At 58.2% G+C, this 17,709-nt stretch overlaps 2 protein-coding genes across 4 annotated transcripts in view; one reads left to right on the top strand and one right to left on the bottom strand.

The window, feature by feature from the left end:
* Window positions 1-3,832: 3,832 nt before the first annotated feature.
* On the bottom strand, window positions 3,833-10,216 carry GID8 (GID complex subunit 8 homolog). The gene is made up of 5 exons (XM_039864777.1): window positions 10,106-10,216; window positions 7,429-7,558; window positions 6,261-6,457; window positions 5,759-5,956; window positions 3,833-4,715 (listed from the first exon to the last, which is right to left on the bottom strand). Exons 2-5 carry the CDS (start codon window positions 7,544-7,546, stop codon window positions 4,542-4,544), a joined length of 687 nt encoding a protein of 228 aa, XP_039720711.1. The 5' UTR covers window positions 7,547-7,558; window positions 10,106-10,216; the 3' UTR covers window positions 3,833-4,541.
* Window positions 10,217-10,386: 170 nt separating this feature from the next.
* Window positions 10,387-17,709, top strand: part of DIDO1 (death inducer-obliterator 1) — a 51,954-nt gene continuing 44,631 nt past the window's right edge. For 2 of the 3 annotated variants that reach the window (XR_005653228.1, XR_005653227.1), the window contains exon 1: window positions 10,397-10,576. The gene's annotated coding sequence lies outside the window, so the exon portion shown is untranslated. Of the gene's footprint in view, window positions 10,577-17,709 lie in introns of all 3 variants that reach the window. The other variant, XM_039864776.1, reaches the window with a different exon arrangement.

The following is a 17,709-nucleotide window of genomic DNA, read 5'->3' as shown; positions in this document are numbered from 1 at the left end:
CCGAGTACATGGGCTGGGTGGGCAAGGGATGGGGCGGGGTCCGCCTGAGGGGGCTCAGGGAGCAACGCTGGGCTTGGCAGGGCCTCCCGTTCTACGTCCTACGGAGGAAGGTTGGGGAGGGTTTGTGGCAGCCACTGCAGCTAGAAAGTGTCACATTCCATAGGGAGCCTACAAACACTGGTGTCGGCAGCAGCCGCGGTAGACGCACGCTCTGCAGGCCTGATTCTGTGCGCTCCCTCCGACCCAGCCCACCAACCGCCCTTGACGTTCACGGCGAAATGACCGGGGGCTGTCAGCGGACAGTCACAGTGAGTTGAACGCCTGTTGTTCGAGAGAGGGGTCGATGTCGGTGACGGAGCTGTCCCAGTGGGGATGCTGGCTCCTCTCGTCCGGGTCTCTCGTGCGGTGACATGCCACAGAGGTTTCTTCACAGCCCCCACCTCACTGCAGTGCTGCCACTGTTCCCTCACAGCCTGCAGAGCCAGCCCCACTGCGCGGGCCCGGCCACCACAGCCCCTGCAGACCACGCGGCCCCGGCCACCACAGCGCCAGGAGACCACACAGCCCCGGCCACCACAGCCCCGGCAGACCACGCGGCCCGGCCACCGCGGCCCCGGCAGACGATGTGGACCAGGGCCTGGGCCCCCCCCGGCGCCCCGTCAGCGCTGCCCGCTCTGCAGCCCACCACGCACCGTTCCTCCCCCTGAAGATGGGGGTCGGTAAGTGGCACTGACAGATGACCTCGCCCGCCGCTGACGGGTAAGAGTGAGAAATAGTCTTGGCTCTGGATACGACCTGTGTGAACCAACGGTGGGAGACTCCCCCAGAGCAGAACCGATCCCGAATGGCAGGGAAACTGAACTGGAACCCAGAAGGATGAGCTTCGTGGTGACGGGCTCTGCAGCGGCTCGTCCTCCGGGTGCTGGTGAGGTCAGCTCGCGCGTCACACGCACTGCGGTGCGGCACCTGTCTCGCAGAGATGCAACCGCAGGGCCGCGGACACCGCAGGCGGAGCCCCCTGGGCCAGCACACCCAGACCCCGCCCACCGCGGACCTGCCACCTGCTACCTGCCACCGGGGCTGGGGCCTGCTGACCACCGGGTGGGGGTGGGCACGGGGAAAACAGCTCAAGACAGCCCGCCCACCGCAGGAGGGTCTGCCCTGCCAGTCCTGCCCACGGCCCGTCCTCACCGCAAGGAGGACGACCTCAACGGCGTCGCGGAGCTCAGGCACGACATTGAGACAGGCGGGGCCACGTGCTGGGCACCCAGGCTCCCACTGCTGCGGGCGCTGTGTCAGCGGGAGCCGCCGGCCGCCTCCTGCAAGGCGGGGAGAGCCACGTGAAGAACACGAGGACGGTGCGGGCACGTGGGGGTGGCAGGCTCGCCCGTCCTATTCTCGTCCAAGAGGCCTGTGCGTCCCAACGGCCACATCCCACAGTGCCCCACTGCGGCACAAAGCCCTTCGCTTCTGTACTTCACCAGAGGGCACGGCCACTGTCACTCCACGTCCCTGGCAGTGTCCAACAACCGCTCACCTGGAAGATGCTGCCGGCCGTGACAACACGGGAACCGCGGCCCGAGGGACACAGGCCTGAGCACCGGGAGCAGGGCCTGCGTGGGTGTGGCCGTCCCACTGACCCACGTGACTGAAGCCCTCCCATGCCGGCCGTCACGCAGGACAGCCAAGTCGGCCTCAAACCCGCGGGGCGCGGCCCGACACCCTGCTTCCTTCCCACGCACGAGAGTGAAGCGCCAGCTCTAAGGCCAGCGACAGGTTTCAAGCGACACAGGCACACACAGACGAGGCAGGCTGGGAGCGGCTCCGAGCGGGGACGGAGCGACAGCTAGGCGTAAAGGGGCGACACTCGGCGGCCCTGCCCATGTCCAGCTCTAACTCCGCGACACTCAGCGACAAGGCGGCAGCAACGCGCTTCGTTCTCGTCCTCCCTGGACCATCTTTATGGAAGAAAAGCTTTCAGAGGACCACGCTGAGAAACGGAAACACTTCGCTGCAGAATTAGGGAGCAGCAGCCAAGGCAACCTCCTCTGCGTTTTCCAAATCCCCGAGGGGGACACCCGCCCACGGGACCGGCACGAAGCCCCAGGGTCCAAGTGCGACGACACTCGGCAGCACCGACAGCAGGCGACGGCTGCAGGGTTTGCGAGACCCATGCCGACGACACGACTTACCACCGATCCACAAAAGAAGACACATTTCTGGACATGTGAAGAAACAGCACACGTGGTAGCAGAGCGTCATCGTCGGAAGCCACCCTGGTCCAGGCCGACGAGGACCGGCGCGGACGTCCTGTGTCTGACGCGAGGTGCGCAGGCCACTGTGGCCACCGCTGCCTTGCGCCTGCCTCTCCCTTCACACGGAGACCCGGCAACGCAGCCGGGGGGCCTGCTCCATGCCTGTAACGCAGGGGGCACGATTCTCCCCGGGACCTCTGGGTCGGCCACTCCAAAGCCTCCAGCGCGCAGGACTGAGAGACGTCCTGGCCCCTCAGAAAAACCGTCCTCTACGTGTTTCCCCTACACGTCCTCACAACGCGTCCTGACTGGACAGGATCGCCTCCGTGTCCCCGAGGCCTCCCGCGGGGCCTCTGCGTCGCGTGCGGACGGGGGGGACCTCCATCTCTAACAGCAGTGTGAGAACCGCGCACCTTTTCTGGAACCTGGAAACCTCCGTTTGAAGGGCCGAGTACCCTAGTTCTCACCTCCTCGGCAATAAGCCCTATGCTAGAGTTTCCACACGAGGCTGAGCCTCACACAGCTGCCGTCGGGGACAGACCAGAGCACCCTCTAACCGTATTCCTGCCAGGCATTTTCTACAAGAAAGTGTGAAATAAAGAATCTCTGTAACGTTACATTTTAATAAACACGACAGGAAGGTCCGAGTGAGGTGAAGCAGAAGATTCGCGCCATCCCCCAAATGGCTTAGTTTGCCGAACACGCAGACTGCCAAAAGGGGGCTCACGGGGAAAGACTGCAAAGCCACTGTCTTCGGAGGCTGCAGCCCGCTCGCAGGTCGGGGGAGTGAGGGCGGCGAGGACGGCACCTGCCTCACTCCGAAGTGACTCGCTTGCCGAGTTGGTAAGCCAAAGGGTGACGCTCGGCCTCAGAACCGCTCCGTGACGTGGCAGGCGCGTGACGAAGGCCATTGGGTCCCAGGGCTCTGCGGGGAGCCCGAGCTGACTCCCCACAAGCACACACCTCAGACCCTCCCGTGACGACGGCGTCAAACTGATTACGTGCCAGTCACGCCGTGAGCGGCCTCGTACGCACTGTGACACGGGTCAGGGAGATGGGGACTCCCTGCGGCTTTCCCAGAAACCGACTTCCGGCTCCACCTCTCCTCGTACCTGTCACCGATTCCGCTGTGGGTGTCATTTCCCTGAACACTAAAAGTCCCTTTCTTTCCAACTTGTGACCTCCGACCTCAGACGAAACGACCCTGAAAGGTCACATCTGAGACGATGATGGGCGGAGTGGGTCAGCACTCCCAGGGAGCACCTCCTCCAGGCGCCCCCCGCAGGGTCAGCACCCCAGTAGTCCACAAAGCCGACGTCTCACGCCCGGCGTGAGGGACAGAGGAGAGCACAGGATGGGGAGGCTACGGACATGGCCGACACGGCGGAGCGAAGCCGTGGACAGGCGCACGTGCAGGCCGAGGCCGGCCGCACGCCGAGGCCGGCTGCCGTCAGCACGGCACGCCCTCCTAGGCACACGGACCAGGCACTGTGCTCCCCCAGCTGCCTTCACCACGGGGAACAGCCCCCAAAACGTGTGTTCAGATGACTGAGACTTTCTAGAGGCCACTTCGCTCATTCTCGACATCAAAGAGAAACCTTTATTTTCAGCAAACCTAGAAGCGAAAATTCATGGATCCACTAGGAAAGAATCTCTCACCACATACAGCACCAAAATATATATTTGAAAAATTAAAAAACACGGCCCCACCCGTCTCACACACGTCCCCAGAAGCCACACAGCCCAGACAGAAAGGGAAAAGAAATCACACTCGATATCCTCACACACGGCAAGTCTTTGAGTCAGGGTTTACAAATTTATAGTCTTTCCTATGAAAAACGAAAGAAACAGGACACCGAGGAGGCGAGGGAAACTTCTACACCATGGCCTGAGGCGGCAGAGAGGGTCAGGAAGCTGTGTCGCCTGCCTGCGAGCGGACAGAAAGCAAAGCTACGGTCAGTGCTTCTCGACGGGGTGGGAGGCCTGAAGGCTAACTGGTGTCCCCAGCAGCCTGGCGCGCAGTGGCCAACACATCCCTCAGGAGCAAGAGGCCACACGCGCTGGGCGCCACCGCCACCACCGCCGCCTGCAGGACGCCACCGTGCAGTCGGCCGTCAGGCTTCCAGAGACGCTTCTTCCTCTGCGAGCTGTCCAGCCCTTAAAAGGGTCGCTTTTCCCTTTATAAGAAGATGCCGAGTCGAAAATCGTAAGGGGGGGAAGAGCTGTCTCCTGCGCCGCCGCACGCTCCGGAGGTCCTGGGCCGGCCGCGCGGGGCCGCCCGCTGACCTACTTGGGCTCCTCGATCACACCTTTACTGAGGTCCGTCATTTTGGGATATTTTACTTTCTTCTGGTCCAGCTCATTCTGAGCCCAAAGGAGCAGTTTCAGTAACTTTGCCAGCTTGGGTGTAGACTCCCGGTTTTCGTAATCGAGGACAGCTTGGTTCACTTCGCTCCACACCTGGAAGAAAGGGGAGCCGATGACGAGCACCCACACAGTGCCGGGTCTGGGGGCGCGCATGTGAAACACTGGAGCCCAACCACACGGGCGAAGCTGCTCGTTCACCCAAACTAGCACGACGCCCGTGCCCGGGAGGCGGGCACTCTGGAGGGTGCGAACCCACGTCTCTGCCCAGGGCTCGTGGTCTGGCAGCAGACGCCACGTGTGGCCTGGCGGGCAGGTAAGGGCCATGAGCCAGGCTGGCGGAACTGTGAGTAGAAAAGCAGGATGGAGTGACACAAGTTTAAGAGCACACCTTCCAGCACAGTGGGGGTGATGGGGACAGGGAGCTGCGTCTGGGAGGTGACAAGCCGCCAGGTGGGCTGGAACGTGGAAGCAGCAGCGAAGACGTTTCAGAAGCAAGTATGGGATTTTAAGCAAAAAACACTGGGTCACCTACTCCTAAGAGTCTCCAGACGAGCAGGAGGAAGGTTAAGATGAAGGAGACAGATGGGCAAAGGCCTGCACAGAGGTGACCTGGGACAATGTGGGTCTTAACCGCAAAGGTCCCGTGCCTGCAGAGGGTCTCAGCCAACACGCAGCCAGCGCTCCGGGTCCCCGGGAGCTGCAGCAGCAGATGGCAGTCCGTGGGCATGGCAGCACGCACTGCTCCACCAGCTTCTAAGGGGACCTGAGCATCTATGGCCGGGGACCTTTGGGGGCGGGGCTGTGACCACTCCCCGCAGGTACCGAGGAACCTATACACAGTAGTTCACTTCTGGGGAAGTCAAAGCTACACACGGTTTTTCGACTACGCACGACAGGTGACCTAAACCCCGCGTTGTTCCAGGGTCAACGTTCTAAGGAAGTCACAGCTCTGAGCTGTCCCCAGTTTGACACCGTAAGAGAGGGCACACGAGAGAAAAGCTGATGCTGTCGCACCGCAGTGCCACACGTCCAGAAACGAAGCCTGCCACTCGGCAGCAGCCTCACTAGGCACCGTGTCTGTCCGGAACCCCCACTCCGGAGCCCGCCCAGGGGAGCGGGAGGGCGCCCCGTCTCACCTTCTGCCGCTGCATCATGTTCAGCAGGTCTCCGAAGGGCGACTCCTCGGGGTTGTCGAAGGCCAGCAGCGCCAGCGTGCGCTCCATCTCCGTCAGGCACTCCCTGCTCTCCTCGCCCTGCTCCGCCAGCTGCGTCTGCGCGAACTCCAGCGCCGCCTCCGTCTCCCGCTGGCGGATCAGCTCGATCAGGTGCTGTTGCTGGTCGGGGCGAAGGCAGACAGGCTCACACCCACCCCGGGCCAGAGGCGGCCGACGCCGCACTGCGCTTCCGCGCCCACAGGACGCCTGAAAGGCCACTGTCCTGGCCTCCGAGTGACTACACTCGCGCTAACAGCAAGAGGCTGCTTCTGAAACCCAGAAGAGAACAGCCAACTCGAACCCCTTCCCCACAAAGATGAAAACAACATCCCGTCCGCACAGACTGGCCTCGTCATATCCGAGTCATCACAAATCACCCAACTCATTGAACGTGCGCATGCCGGGCCCTCTCGGCCAAACCCACCTGCAGGTGGAAGTATAGATAGCGGTTCGTGTCCAGCAGCTCTGGGTGGAGGCTGTTGATCAGGGCGATGGCCTCCTGGATCTGGCCTTTCAGCAGCATCTCACGGATTTTGATTCGCTCGTCGAGGGTTTCCAGGTCCACACTCGGCTCGATCCCGGATTCCATGCGAAACTTCTCCGCGGCTTCCTTAAAGCCCTCTGCAATGAAAACCAACCTCAGTGCTCGGAAAGCCAGTGAGACGTGACTGCAGAGCCCCTCCGGCACTAGGAGACCCATTCGCCTCGAGTAACCAACCCGAGAGGTTCCGCAGTGACACCTCTGTGGTTTCCCCGGTATGCCCTTGAAACACAGGACACTATCTCTTTCCGCCCCATCCAAAACCGCTCCCCCGCCAGCCGGAGGCGACAGGAACGCATGGAAGCCCGCTATGCTGCTGTGGGCCCCTCGAAGAGGCTGCCATTCTAGGTCCAGTGGCAGCAGGTCTGTCCAGGTGAGGTGACATGCACTGGCCACACCTTGCAGCCTGTAGGGACCTGCCATGTTCACTCCGGGGAGTCCAGTTCTCCACGTCAAAGCAGCGTGTACTTCTCCCCGACCTTCTCTCCACACACACACACACACACACGGGGTGATACTTCCTCCTCACCTTAGAAAAAAATCTCAACAGAACCTATAATGGGGGCACTTGTAGCTAAAGGGAAAGAGACATCTGGGCTTCCCTACCCTGTAGAGTGACCCTTTTCCTTTCTGGTGTCAAGGGGGACTGAGTGTTAGCTACAGACCACTTTGGTGTCCCCCCTACGTGCTGCCCCTCCCCCTTTCCTCCTCCGAGCTGGGAACCTTCCAGAAGCAGCCCAGTACACTTTACCAGCCTGGCCGGAAAAGACCCATGACCTGGGCTTTAAACGTACTTCAGAACGTTAATCATCTCAATTAACTACAAAACTGTCCATAGCCAAGAAACAGGTGTTCGCCTCAGGTTTCAGGGACCTGGAACGATGACCTCACTTCTAGAAGAGGGTGTCTAACATCGCGACGTATGAAGCCGAGCTAGCGCTGCGTTTCCACGACGTCTGAACACGTGACTTCACCACGGAACCTCAGCGGTGTGGTTCCCAGTGCGTGGACACAAAGGGAGAATCAGCAGAATCCCATTGTAAGCCATTACCTGTGACCAGGTAGTTCATGATGAGACGATTCATGTCTGCTCGCTGGACATGTAAGTTATTGAGTTTTTCCATCCACTCATCTTTCGTGATTTCATCGGATTTTTCTGCATAACTCATTCTGATTTACTTCTACAGGAAAAAAAAATTTTTAAGAATTGGTGAAGAGCTGTGTAACGACCGTGTTCATTTCAGACACAAACACAGCGACGTAGTAAAAAGTAAAAAGGAGAGAAGGAGAAGCTATTTTAAATCTGAAAAAGAGCAAGGTTAAGGATCAAGAAGAAAGCTGGGATGTTCAGAATATGGGATGAACCTTCCAAGGGTCTTAGAACCAAGAAGTCAAGAGGTCAAGAGGTCGGCCGGGGTCAGACCGAGGAGGCCCTGCCAGGTAAGAAAGGCGCTTAGACAGATTCTCCCCTAAGCGCAGAGGGCAGCACCAGCTGCATAAGCTGAGGAATTATGCGATGGCGCACGTGCTCCACAGGAGCTCGCCATCGTCCACCGGGCAGACTGGCAAAACCAAAGTCTGACGAGACCAGTGTTAACGAAGATGTGGACCTCAAAACGCTCTCACGCGGCTGTCAGAATAGACGGAGCTGCAAACGAGGAGTACACGTGCTCAGCTCTCCTTGTAAAGCTGAGCACGTGTACTCCTCACGGCCCAGCGATTCCACCCTGCTAGGCTGATACCCCCCAAAACACACCACGGGGCACCAGACACAGACAAGCCTGCTCACAGAAACACTGTTCAAAACGGCAGAAACACGGAGGCCCCCGCTCAGACGTTCATTCAACAGGTCTAAAATACTTGGGCAGATATACTTCGGAATCCAGAATTTTTTAGATTGCACAGAATACACAGTACAATCTACAACACATTATATGCCAACCTCTCTAGGTCTAGGGCAGCACCCCATAACCAAATGTGACTTCTGGGAAATGTGTGAGTGTTCGTACTGAGCGGAATAGAGGCCATTAATCAGCCTTTGCCAGGTCAGGTTTTGCCATCAAATAGATTAGAAACACTTCCGATTTGCAGAGCTACTTGGATTTTAGGGTTGCTGAGAAGGAACTGTGATCGTGTATTCACATAACAGAATTCACTAGAACAGTTGAAATAAATGGACACGAACACGCGGATGACTCTTAGAAACCAGCTGGATGAATAAAGTGAGTTGCGGCAGAGGCCCAGCTTTGTACAGAACCGAAACGAGACAAACTGCGTAGCACGTGCTTTAGCATATGAAACACGAAACTCAAGAGGTGGCTACCGTGGGAGGTGCAGAGAGGTGCAGCCCTGGGAGCACCCGCTGGGCTCTTGAGATGGATAGCGAGCCCACTGCCGTCCACTTCGTCACTACGTTGGACACTACACAAAGTACATACTAAACTGCTTCAGTAAGTTTAACTGAAGGGCAGTGAGTGGCGCGGCGAGAGTCAAGCCGGAAGACCAGTGAGAAGCCACTAAAACAAAAAAGGACAGCAGCAGAAGAGTCAGAAACACAGCGGACAGATTCTGTGGACACAGTCAACAGGCTCTGATGCTGGACCCGAGGTTTCAAGCTTGAGGTCTTGAAGGATGGGGCCACAATGGGGAGGAGGGACCGGCAGAGGAACAGGTTTGAGGAGCAGGACAAGTCTGGGCCATCAGACATGCAGCTGAAGCCACACAGGCACTTGGATTATAGGTCCCGAGCTTGGCACTACAAACATTAATTAGGGAAACATCCGCCCTAAAATGTAGAAAGCCAAGAGACTGGCAAAGATCGCCCAGGTAGAGAGTGTGGAAGGGAAGCAAAGGGGCACAACGCAAAACCCTCACGTTCGGGCGATGCCCAAACTTATGGAGACCATAGATGCCTAAGACGAAACGAAGAGATGGTGCTCCTCTTATGACACCCAAGTCTTCCCTGCTGCCAAGTGCGTTTCACTCAGATGAAGTTCTCATTCCTAAACAATTCAAGGCAACCCAGGATAAACACGGCACCTTTCTCCGAGTTTCCACTTGGTCATGAGCAATCATACCAGTACCACTCACTGCCCCGCGGTGAGAGCCAGTTTTGAAAGCAACAACTTTGAGGAATTGGCCCGTTCTGTTTTGTGCGGGAAGAACTCAAGCAGTAAAATACTGAACGTATATAAACATCCCAGTTCTGAAAACAAGAAACACTTGTTTTCCAAGCAACAATGTACGTCCTCGTCAGTTGTTTCTGCTCTAAAGCCGTCGTTAGAAAAACTGTTCTCTTCGCAGAGACATATGTGCTACGCCTCACTACTGAAGTTAGCGACCCCTCTGAACCCGGAGTCTTCACTTGCAATGTTCTCTGTAAAAATTCACACCGAATTACGGTGCCCAGGCATCACCACCGTGAGGAGTCCACTTTGGCCGGGGAGAAAGGGGGCAGTTTTGATTTGCAAACCCAGCGGGTGCCGCCTCCACCCGAGAACTCGCCCCGATCCTGACACCTGCTCGGATCCGCGACACCCTTGGAGTCCAGCGCGGGCCCGGCGGCGCGGTAACCCGGCCTCGGCCCCTTCCCCAGACCCCCACCCCCGGGATCTGGGGTCCCTCGCCCCACTCCCGGCCTCAGATCCCTCGCCAGCCCCCTCCCCGTCCCGCCGCGCTCCCGCGAGGGCGCTCGGCCCTAGGGCCTGGGCCCGCCGCGGCCATCTTACCGTGCGGAACCCGCCTCCCGCGCTGCGCGGTCTCCGCGGCCGCTCGGGGAGGGGGGGAAGGCGGGCCGGGCGGGGCGGGGAAGGCGGCACCGGGGAGGGGGAGGCGGAGCGGGGGCCGCGGCAGAGGCGGGGGCGGGGGCGGGGAACGGGAGGGCAGACGCACCGGCGGCCGCCCCCTCAGCCTCTTCCCGCGAGATCGCGAGATCGCGAGCCGGCAGCCAATCAAGTGCCCCCGCGCGGGGGCGGGGCGCAGCGGCCGCCCGGAAGCGCGGAACCAGGGCTTCCGTTCTTGCGCAGAGCTCCCTTCGCGGCGCCCTCGCTCTACGGGCTGGCGCGAGAGTCAAAAGGCGTCGTCCGCCTCTGGGCAAGATGGCGGTCGTCGAGGCGTCGTTGTGGGGGAACTTCGCACTGGGATGGCGACGTCTAGACTGAGTCCGAGGCGAAGGTCCCAGCGTCCTTTCCGTCGTTTGTGTGAGCCCGGAGGGCATGGGGCGGGAGCGGGGAACCGGCGCCGGTGTTTCGCGCTGCCCCGAGGCGGGGTCCCTCCCGACCGGTCGCCCGCCTTCGCACAGGCCGGGAGGAGCCGCTCGAGCGCGGCCGGCTGGAGCTCTCCGTTCCGTGGGTTGAGGCGGGCCCCGGGGGTGACCCGCCCGTGTCGGTGAGCGCGCTGCCAGACGAGTCGTCAGAGACGGGCCTTCCCTGCGGGAGCCGGGCCCGGGGGCGCGTCCGCCCCGGCCGGGCCGGGCCGGGCGGCGGCTGCAGGCGTGTGCGGCGGGGGCCGCGAGCCGCCGCGCCCGGGCCTGGTGGACGCGGAGGGCGGGGACACAGCCGCGCGCTCATTCGTTTACTGCAGCCGTCTGCTCGGGAAGAAGGCGGGCTGCCGGAGCGGGGCCTCGTTTCCCCGCGGGAAGCTTAACGGGGAGCGCCTCGTCTCAGCCGTCTGCAGGCGGAGCTGGAAGTCGGGGGTCGATGGTGTCGTGGGGTCGCTCAGAAGCGCACTGAGTGACGCGGAAGCGCCGTCGGGCTCCTCGCGCAAAGCCAGTCCGTGGGCAGATGGGCTTGACAGTGACGGCCCGTTATGGACATTTGCCATTAGTAGAACGAGCGTGTCTGCGGGTCCCAAGTTTTGACACAAATCTATTTACAGCGTAGGCGCATAACGCGGCCGCTATTAGTCCCTTTGCAACTATTTAACCCTATAAACGATTTTAGGCGTCAGCTTAGCGGTGCGTGAGGGGGCGCAGAGTTTTTACATTGTTTCCGAGGATACACAGGCAAAAAGCTCGAATGCCAGTGCCCTGTGGCCGTAGACTGTTCCAGTCCAAAGAGGCTCGGTCCCTGCGGGCCTTCTCCGCGGGACACAGGCTCACGGCCCCTCCCGTCAGCGGCCGGCCAGTTCCGGAGTCTGCGGATCCCGCCTCCTTAGGTCTGGGGACTGGCTGCTCTTGCTCCTTCCCGCCTGTCTCCCAGGTCGAGGCCATCCTCTCTGCCCCTTGGATTGCCCCTCCCAGGAGTCCTGTCGGCTCCTTCCTGAAACCCGTGCCGCAGGCAGGGTGGCCTCTCCTAGTCCCCGGCCTCCTCTTCACGCCCTTTGGAGACCCGCCCCCCACCCCCGTCTTGCCTATGCAAAGTGAGCACAGCTAAGAGCCTCGCGGCTCCTTCCCTGGCGACCTGTTTGAGGCTCTCTGGATTTCCAGGCTCTGCTGCCTCTGGGCTCGCAGGAGCTGGGCCCCGGCCCTTCCCCTCGCTCCCTCCTCGGAGCAGGGAGAACTTCCCTAAACAAAGCGGGACGTAGCGTGTCACCTTTGTGCTCGTGTGGTACCTTACAGTGTGCCTTTGAGGCTTTGGGAATACTCGTGTGTCACCAGTGCCTGAGAGAGGCACGATTCGCCACAGACGGGAGCTTCACAAGAGCTCAGGCATCAGGCACATAGCGAGAGTCCCACGGACACGTCTGAGCGCGGAAGAGTAGGTGGGTGACACTGGGACCTGACCCAGGAGCGGCTTCAGCAGACGTGGGCGGAGGGGGGCCTTCAGTGAGGAGGGCGACGGCCAGTCTTGGGGACTCGCAGTTTGTGGAGCCCCAGGAGAGAAAGTGGAGAATGCCACTCAGATGTGCACCCTGATTGATGGTGCTCATGGTGGTGCCACCAACTGAGAAGGAAGCATCATGAGCGGAAGGCGAGAGAGAGGGTGCTTCGGTGTGGCCCTGTGGACTGTGAGGTGCCTCGAGCTCAAGGGGAAAGTGAGGGCTGGAAGTGAAGAGTTCGTGGTGACACTGCCAGAGGCGATACACGTGTTCAGAGAAAAGTCCATTGGGAGGAGGGAGGACGAAGGCCGGAATCCAGAAGGACGGCAGCACGTGGCCGCTCGCCAGAGAAGTTGCCCGTTAAGGCAACGGGGAAGAAACAGCCGGAGAGGTTTGGCGAGGACCAGGGGTTCATCGGGCTGTCCCGGAACTGGGGGGCAGAGAGTTTCTAGAGGATGTGCCTGGCACTGTCAGATGCAGCGGGGAGGCCCAGTACGAACTCACCAAAGCTGTCCATCTGGCAGTTACTGCTGACAGCAGGTTCGCTTTGATTTGCCCAGGCACGGCGCTGCTCGTTGAATTGGACTCTGCCCTTCAGACGTGGCTGGCCAAGGATTTGATACACACATGTCGGTTTGGGATTTGACCTTTTTCTTTTTCTTTTTCCAGTCTAAGTAAAAATTCCTATGTAGATATCCACACACATGTATCTGTGTAACGTGATGTATGTGTGCATAGCCGTATCTGTACATGCTTTAAGGATTTTTTTGCATGACCGAGCTGTTAGGATCAGCTGTCTGATTGGAAGCAGAAGTGCTGAATGAAGAGTCTTTTTTCCAATCGATGTTTGTGGTTTCCTGTTAAAACACACTTGCAAAATTTTGGGTTTTGCTCTTGACTTTAAAATCCTCTTGGCATTGACTCTGACATGCTTGCTTTCTGCGGGAGCCAGAGGAACATCTGTGTCTGACAGATGATTTCTTGTCTCTCGTTGGGCGACTGCCTGCGTGACTGGGGCGGGGTGGGGGGTGGGGGGGTGGGGGGCAGTAGTCCTGGCCTCCGCCTTTGTAGACAGACTTGGGAGATCTTTCTCCTTGGGTTCTAAATTTTAAAAGTAGTTGGTTAGATTTACAACTCAGAAATGTTCTGGCATTGAAAGGGTAATTTGCGAGTATCGATTTTGTCGAAATGCAGAATAGAAACCTTTTGGGGTGTCCTTTCGAAATAACCTGACAGCTCAGCCTCTGTTACTCTTGTTGGTATTTCCTTCAAGGACACATTCCCACGTTCACCTTTTTTTTTTGTGAGCCAGGTAAGAGCAGGAATTAATCGATAACGTATTTTTACTCGACAAATCCAGAAAGCCACTGTTGGACCGGACTTTAAACAGTGTTTTCCACTTTTTAAGTGTTTCATTTGTGGGGGACAAAATAATCTCTTAAATTGCAGCCTGTACAATTGTAGCTGCACCCCTGCTCCCAAGCCCCCACGCGCCCGGGCTGGGAGCCGAAGGAAGCGGGCACTGTTCGTTTTGAGTTGACGCCCTCTCCCAGCTCATGGAGGTCCCCACAGCGTCCTGTGCTGCTCCCAGCGGGTTCCGGGCTCCGGGCTTCGGCGGAGGTCCGCGAGCTTGTTTTCCCCTTTCTCTGCTGCACGCTGTGGCCTGATTTAGCCTGTGAGGGCGAAGGGCCCGTTTGGGCGCTACAGTCTGCGTCTGTGAAAGGCATTGATTTGTCTGGCTTTTTTTATTTGGTGTGTGTATTCCTTTAGAGACTGGGGGTGAAGTCAGCCAAAACAGGAATACGGTGTTTATGTTCTTATGAAAAGTGGGCGTTATTTTCCATCGAGCTCAGGGAAACGTGGACATCTCAGTAACAGGAGCGGGAGTGAGAGCCGGGAGTAACCAGCGTCGCCCCACGTCTTGTCTAGGTGACCGAGCTGGGAGCGAACCACGGCAGGGAGAGACCTTGACTTCGGTTTCTGTCTGAGGACCTCTGGGAAAGGGTGGGGGGCGAGCGCTCTGGGCCCAGTGAGACCTTCTCTGCAGCCTCAATTTAGAGGCTGCCCGTAGGTCCACAGTCACTTCCAGAGGCCAAAGTGATCTAGGAGTCACCTCGCTGCTTTTTAAGTGAAATTAGTCATCACAGCAGTTTCTAGTGAAGTTCAAGGGATGGGACACCATCCCCGTGTCCCCTACAGTCCGCGGAGGAAAGCCGTTGGGCACAGTGTTAGCGCGAGCGTGTCCCTTCTCACACCTCATTTCCTTTTCCTGTTCTTTTGCATTCGTTTATTCTTTTGCCCAAAAGACAGGATCGATATGATTCCCATTTGCTGCTTTGAACGTGTAGCCGTGTCGCACTCCAGCTCACTTTCCGGAGGTCTTCGGTGTCGGACACAAAGTTCAACCCCCAACTCCCCCTTCCCCTCGCGCTTTCGTTTTTTCCTGGCCCTTCCATCCTGCCCATCCCATCGGTTCAGCCGCCACCCTCTGCACTTGGGCACCGGGCTTCCGAGACAGTCGTCAGCAGCGTCCTGTCTAACGCACGGAGTCAGGATTCCCCGGGATGGCGGTGCCAGCACGCGGAGTCCCCCGGCCCCTCCGCACGCTGGGTCAGCTTGGTAGCCTGCCGTTGGCTGGAGTCCAGCCCGGGCCTAGAGCTTTGCTCCCCGTTGCTTAGGGGAAGTAGTGAGTGGTCAGTGTGACTGACACCTCACAGCTGTTAGACAAAGTACGGAACTTCCAATGTAACTTTTAAAGGAAAGAGTTTATTAGGCTCTTGCTAGCCAAAAAAACAAAGAAGAAGACTGGTCTTGGGGCCCAGAGTCTGCGCCACCAGCAGCGTGGTTGGGTGGGAAGGACAGATGAGGGGGAGGGAGGCGAGCTGTTGTTCTGAGGCGGTTCACACCAGCTGTAGGCAGAGGGGGTTGGGGGAGGGGCACCGGGCCGGTTCTGGGGGTGGGCGCGGCGGAGTCCGCGGGGAAGGAATGTCTCCTCTGGGCATCAGCTCTGAGCAGCAGATTGGGAAGTTCATGTGCAAATCAGAAGCGGAAGCTCCTGGGGGCTGAAGGGCCTGGCTGTTCTGTCTTGGATACGGCGGCAGTAGCCACCTGGAGGCTGATCCTACCTTCTGCTGAGGCTCTGGGAGCGGCCTTTGTCAGCGAGTGATGAGCAGGCTCGCTGTTCTGTCTCCCTCGCTCTCGGGCCGGGCCACTGTCATTTTACTTTGGAACGTCTCAGAGTTTTTTACTTGTCACAGCTTTGGTGAGATGATAGGACTGTGCAAGCGGGATTTATCTAAACTGTCGAAGTTAGCTGGCCTCGTACAGTGTAAAGTGGTGCAAATTCGTTTCTTAAAAAAAAAAAATTACATTGGTTGAAGCTTTTGTGAGCAATAAAAATATTACTGGTTTTATCTGTTTCTGGGAATTTATATTCTATCCCCAGGGAATGACAGGGGTATATTTTCCAATTATCTTTTCATTCACATATTTAATTCCACAAATGATTAAGAGCACAGCCTCTGAGTGCCAGGCACCCTGGGACCCTGGACTAGGGTGAGAAGCAAAACAAAGGGAGAAATCTGTCCTGCCCCTTCCCTCCGGTTGTCCAGCTTGGGAACACTTGTGGATGATGGGGAAACACGTTGCAGGTAGCATGTCGTTGGTACTCCAGCCCAAATGTGCCACATGCTGTCTGTCCACCAAGCCTTGGGCCTGGGTGAGTGTGAGGTTTGAGCCCTGCCGCCCATGACCTTTGGGTCAAAGGGCATCCGTGGCAGTGGCCATTCTGGAAGAATCCTGCGGGTTTTCCCAAACTGCTGACAGGCCCAGGAAGAAGAGTCCGACCTTGCTCCTTCCCCTCCCCCCACCCCTGGCCAGCATGGGTGGGGATTCGCCACGCCTTGGGGAGAGTTCGGGGCTGCTGTCTTTGAATTCCAAATGAGAATAACAATAACACCACTTGCTGCTGCTTGGGCTGGTCTTAAATTGTCCTTGAAAGAGGCTTGGGGCACGTTGCACCTGGCCTCTCACAGTTGCACTTGACCCCAAAGATGGGGGTTCTCTGCTTCAGGACTTTGATTTAGGATCAGGGTATTCTGCTCAGGACCCTGCTTCCCGACGGGTTTTAATTTGGGGGTGAGACGAGGCCAGACTCCGGGAAGCGGTTTTTAAGGGACTGGTGAGTCTTCCAGATCGGGCTTTTCTGCTTTGAAAGACCTGCCTGGGGCGAGGGTGACCGTCTTCGGTCTACGTGTGTTTGGTGACACACTATTCATATTTTTTCACAAGGACTTGAGCTCCTTTGAGGCACATTAAGCTCCCTGCCCCCACCAGCCCTCTGAGCCACTCCTATCGTCAGTCCATAGGACGTTGGGGTTTTTGTTTGTGCACTGGGGGTGTTTCGGGAAGAAACTGAGACACCTGGAGATACCTTTTTAAAGTTTGGGTTAGCTATTAAACTAAGCTTGTTGGGAGTCCCCCTCAGTTGGTGGAGCCGCTAAGGACGCCCATCTGAATTCCAGAAACGCTTTCCCAGTGAGCAGCAGCCCTGGGAGTGACAGTGGGTGATCTGGGGTGACCTGAAGAGGTCAGGCAGAGCCTGAGGCCTCCCTTAGGAGGGTGCCCCTCAGCCCAAAGACCTAGCCAGAGCCAGCTCCCCTGAGAGAGGTCAGAAGAGGGGGCATGGCCCAGTGTCCCCGAGCAGTTTCATTTCCTGATGCTGCATAAGAGGCATCCTAAGGGCCACCCTGTACTGCGTTGCGGGGGCAGCTGTGGGGGCTCCCTGCTGTTCCTCTCGGCATCTCCCTCTACTTGCTTGGTTTTCCACTCAGCTTTCGCCTGCTCCCCCCTCGTATCCCACCGCCCCCTGGGCCTTCGTCTTTCACCTCCTGGACACCTGGCTTGAAACTGCCCAGAGTTGAAACCTCACGGTTCAGAAAGATTTGCTGCTGGTTTTGCTTCATTTGAGGACCCTACGCTTGAGAGGCTGGGCGGGCAGGGTTCCCCCATCCCAGCTCCCACTTAGGGAGCCCTTTGTAAGGAGGCCTCCTGTGACCTGTCCCAGTGCCCCAGCGGGCCAGCCCCATGTCACAGACCACTTGCCTGACATCACACTGCTCCTTCAAGCCAGTTTCAGCTTGATTGTGTAGTCTCTAAACTTCTCACTACATTGATTAAGGGGCAAACCTGAAGACACGGAAGAGTGTAGAGCCCTCCCTGCAAGATTCTATGGAGGTGGCCCTAACAGCCACACCAGCAGAAACAAGCTGCATTGTACTTTTTTGGGGAAAACAAAAACAAAAAAAAACCAGACAGCCTGTCTCAGAAACCGGCAGGCCTTGTGGTCTTTACAGCTGTCTGCTGTAAGGCACACCTGCCCCAGACCCCGGATCTGTGCAGGGAAGCGTCTGGGAGACCCAGAGTCGAGGCACCGCCTTACCGCGCGCAGCACACCTTCCCACTTTTTGCCAAGGGGCGCCTGCTTCAAAGGCCCGTGGAAGCAGGGGGCTGAAGAGGCAAGTAATGGGGCAAAGGCCAAGGAGTGACTGCACTCTGGACAAATGTCCAGTATCCG

Source organism: Pteropus medius, unplaced genomic scaffold, assembly GCF_902729225.1.
Source record: "Pteropus medius unplaced genomic scaffold, Ma_sr-lr_union100, whole genome shotgun sequence".
Lineage (NCBI taxonomy): Eukaryota > Metazoa > Chordata > Mammalia > Chiroptera > Pteropodidae > Pteropus > Pteropus medius.
Note: the sequence above shows the minus strand (reverse complement) of the source record. Positions and strands in the feature narration are given on the sequence as shown.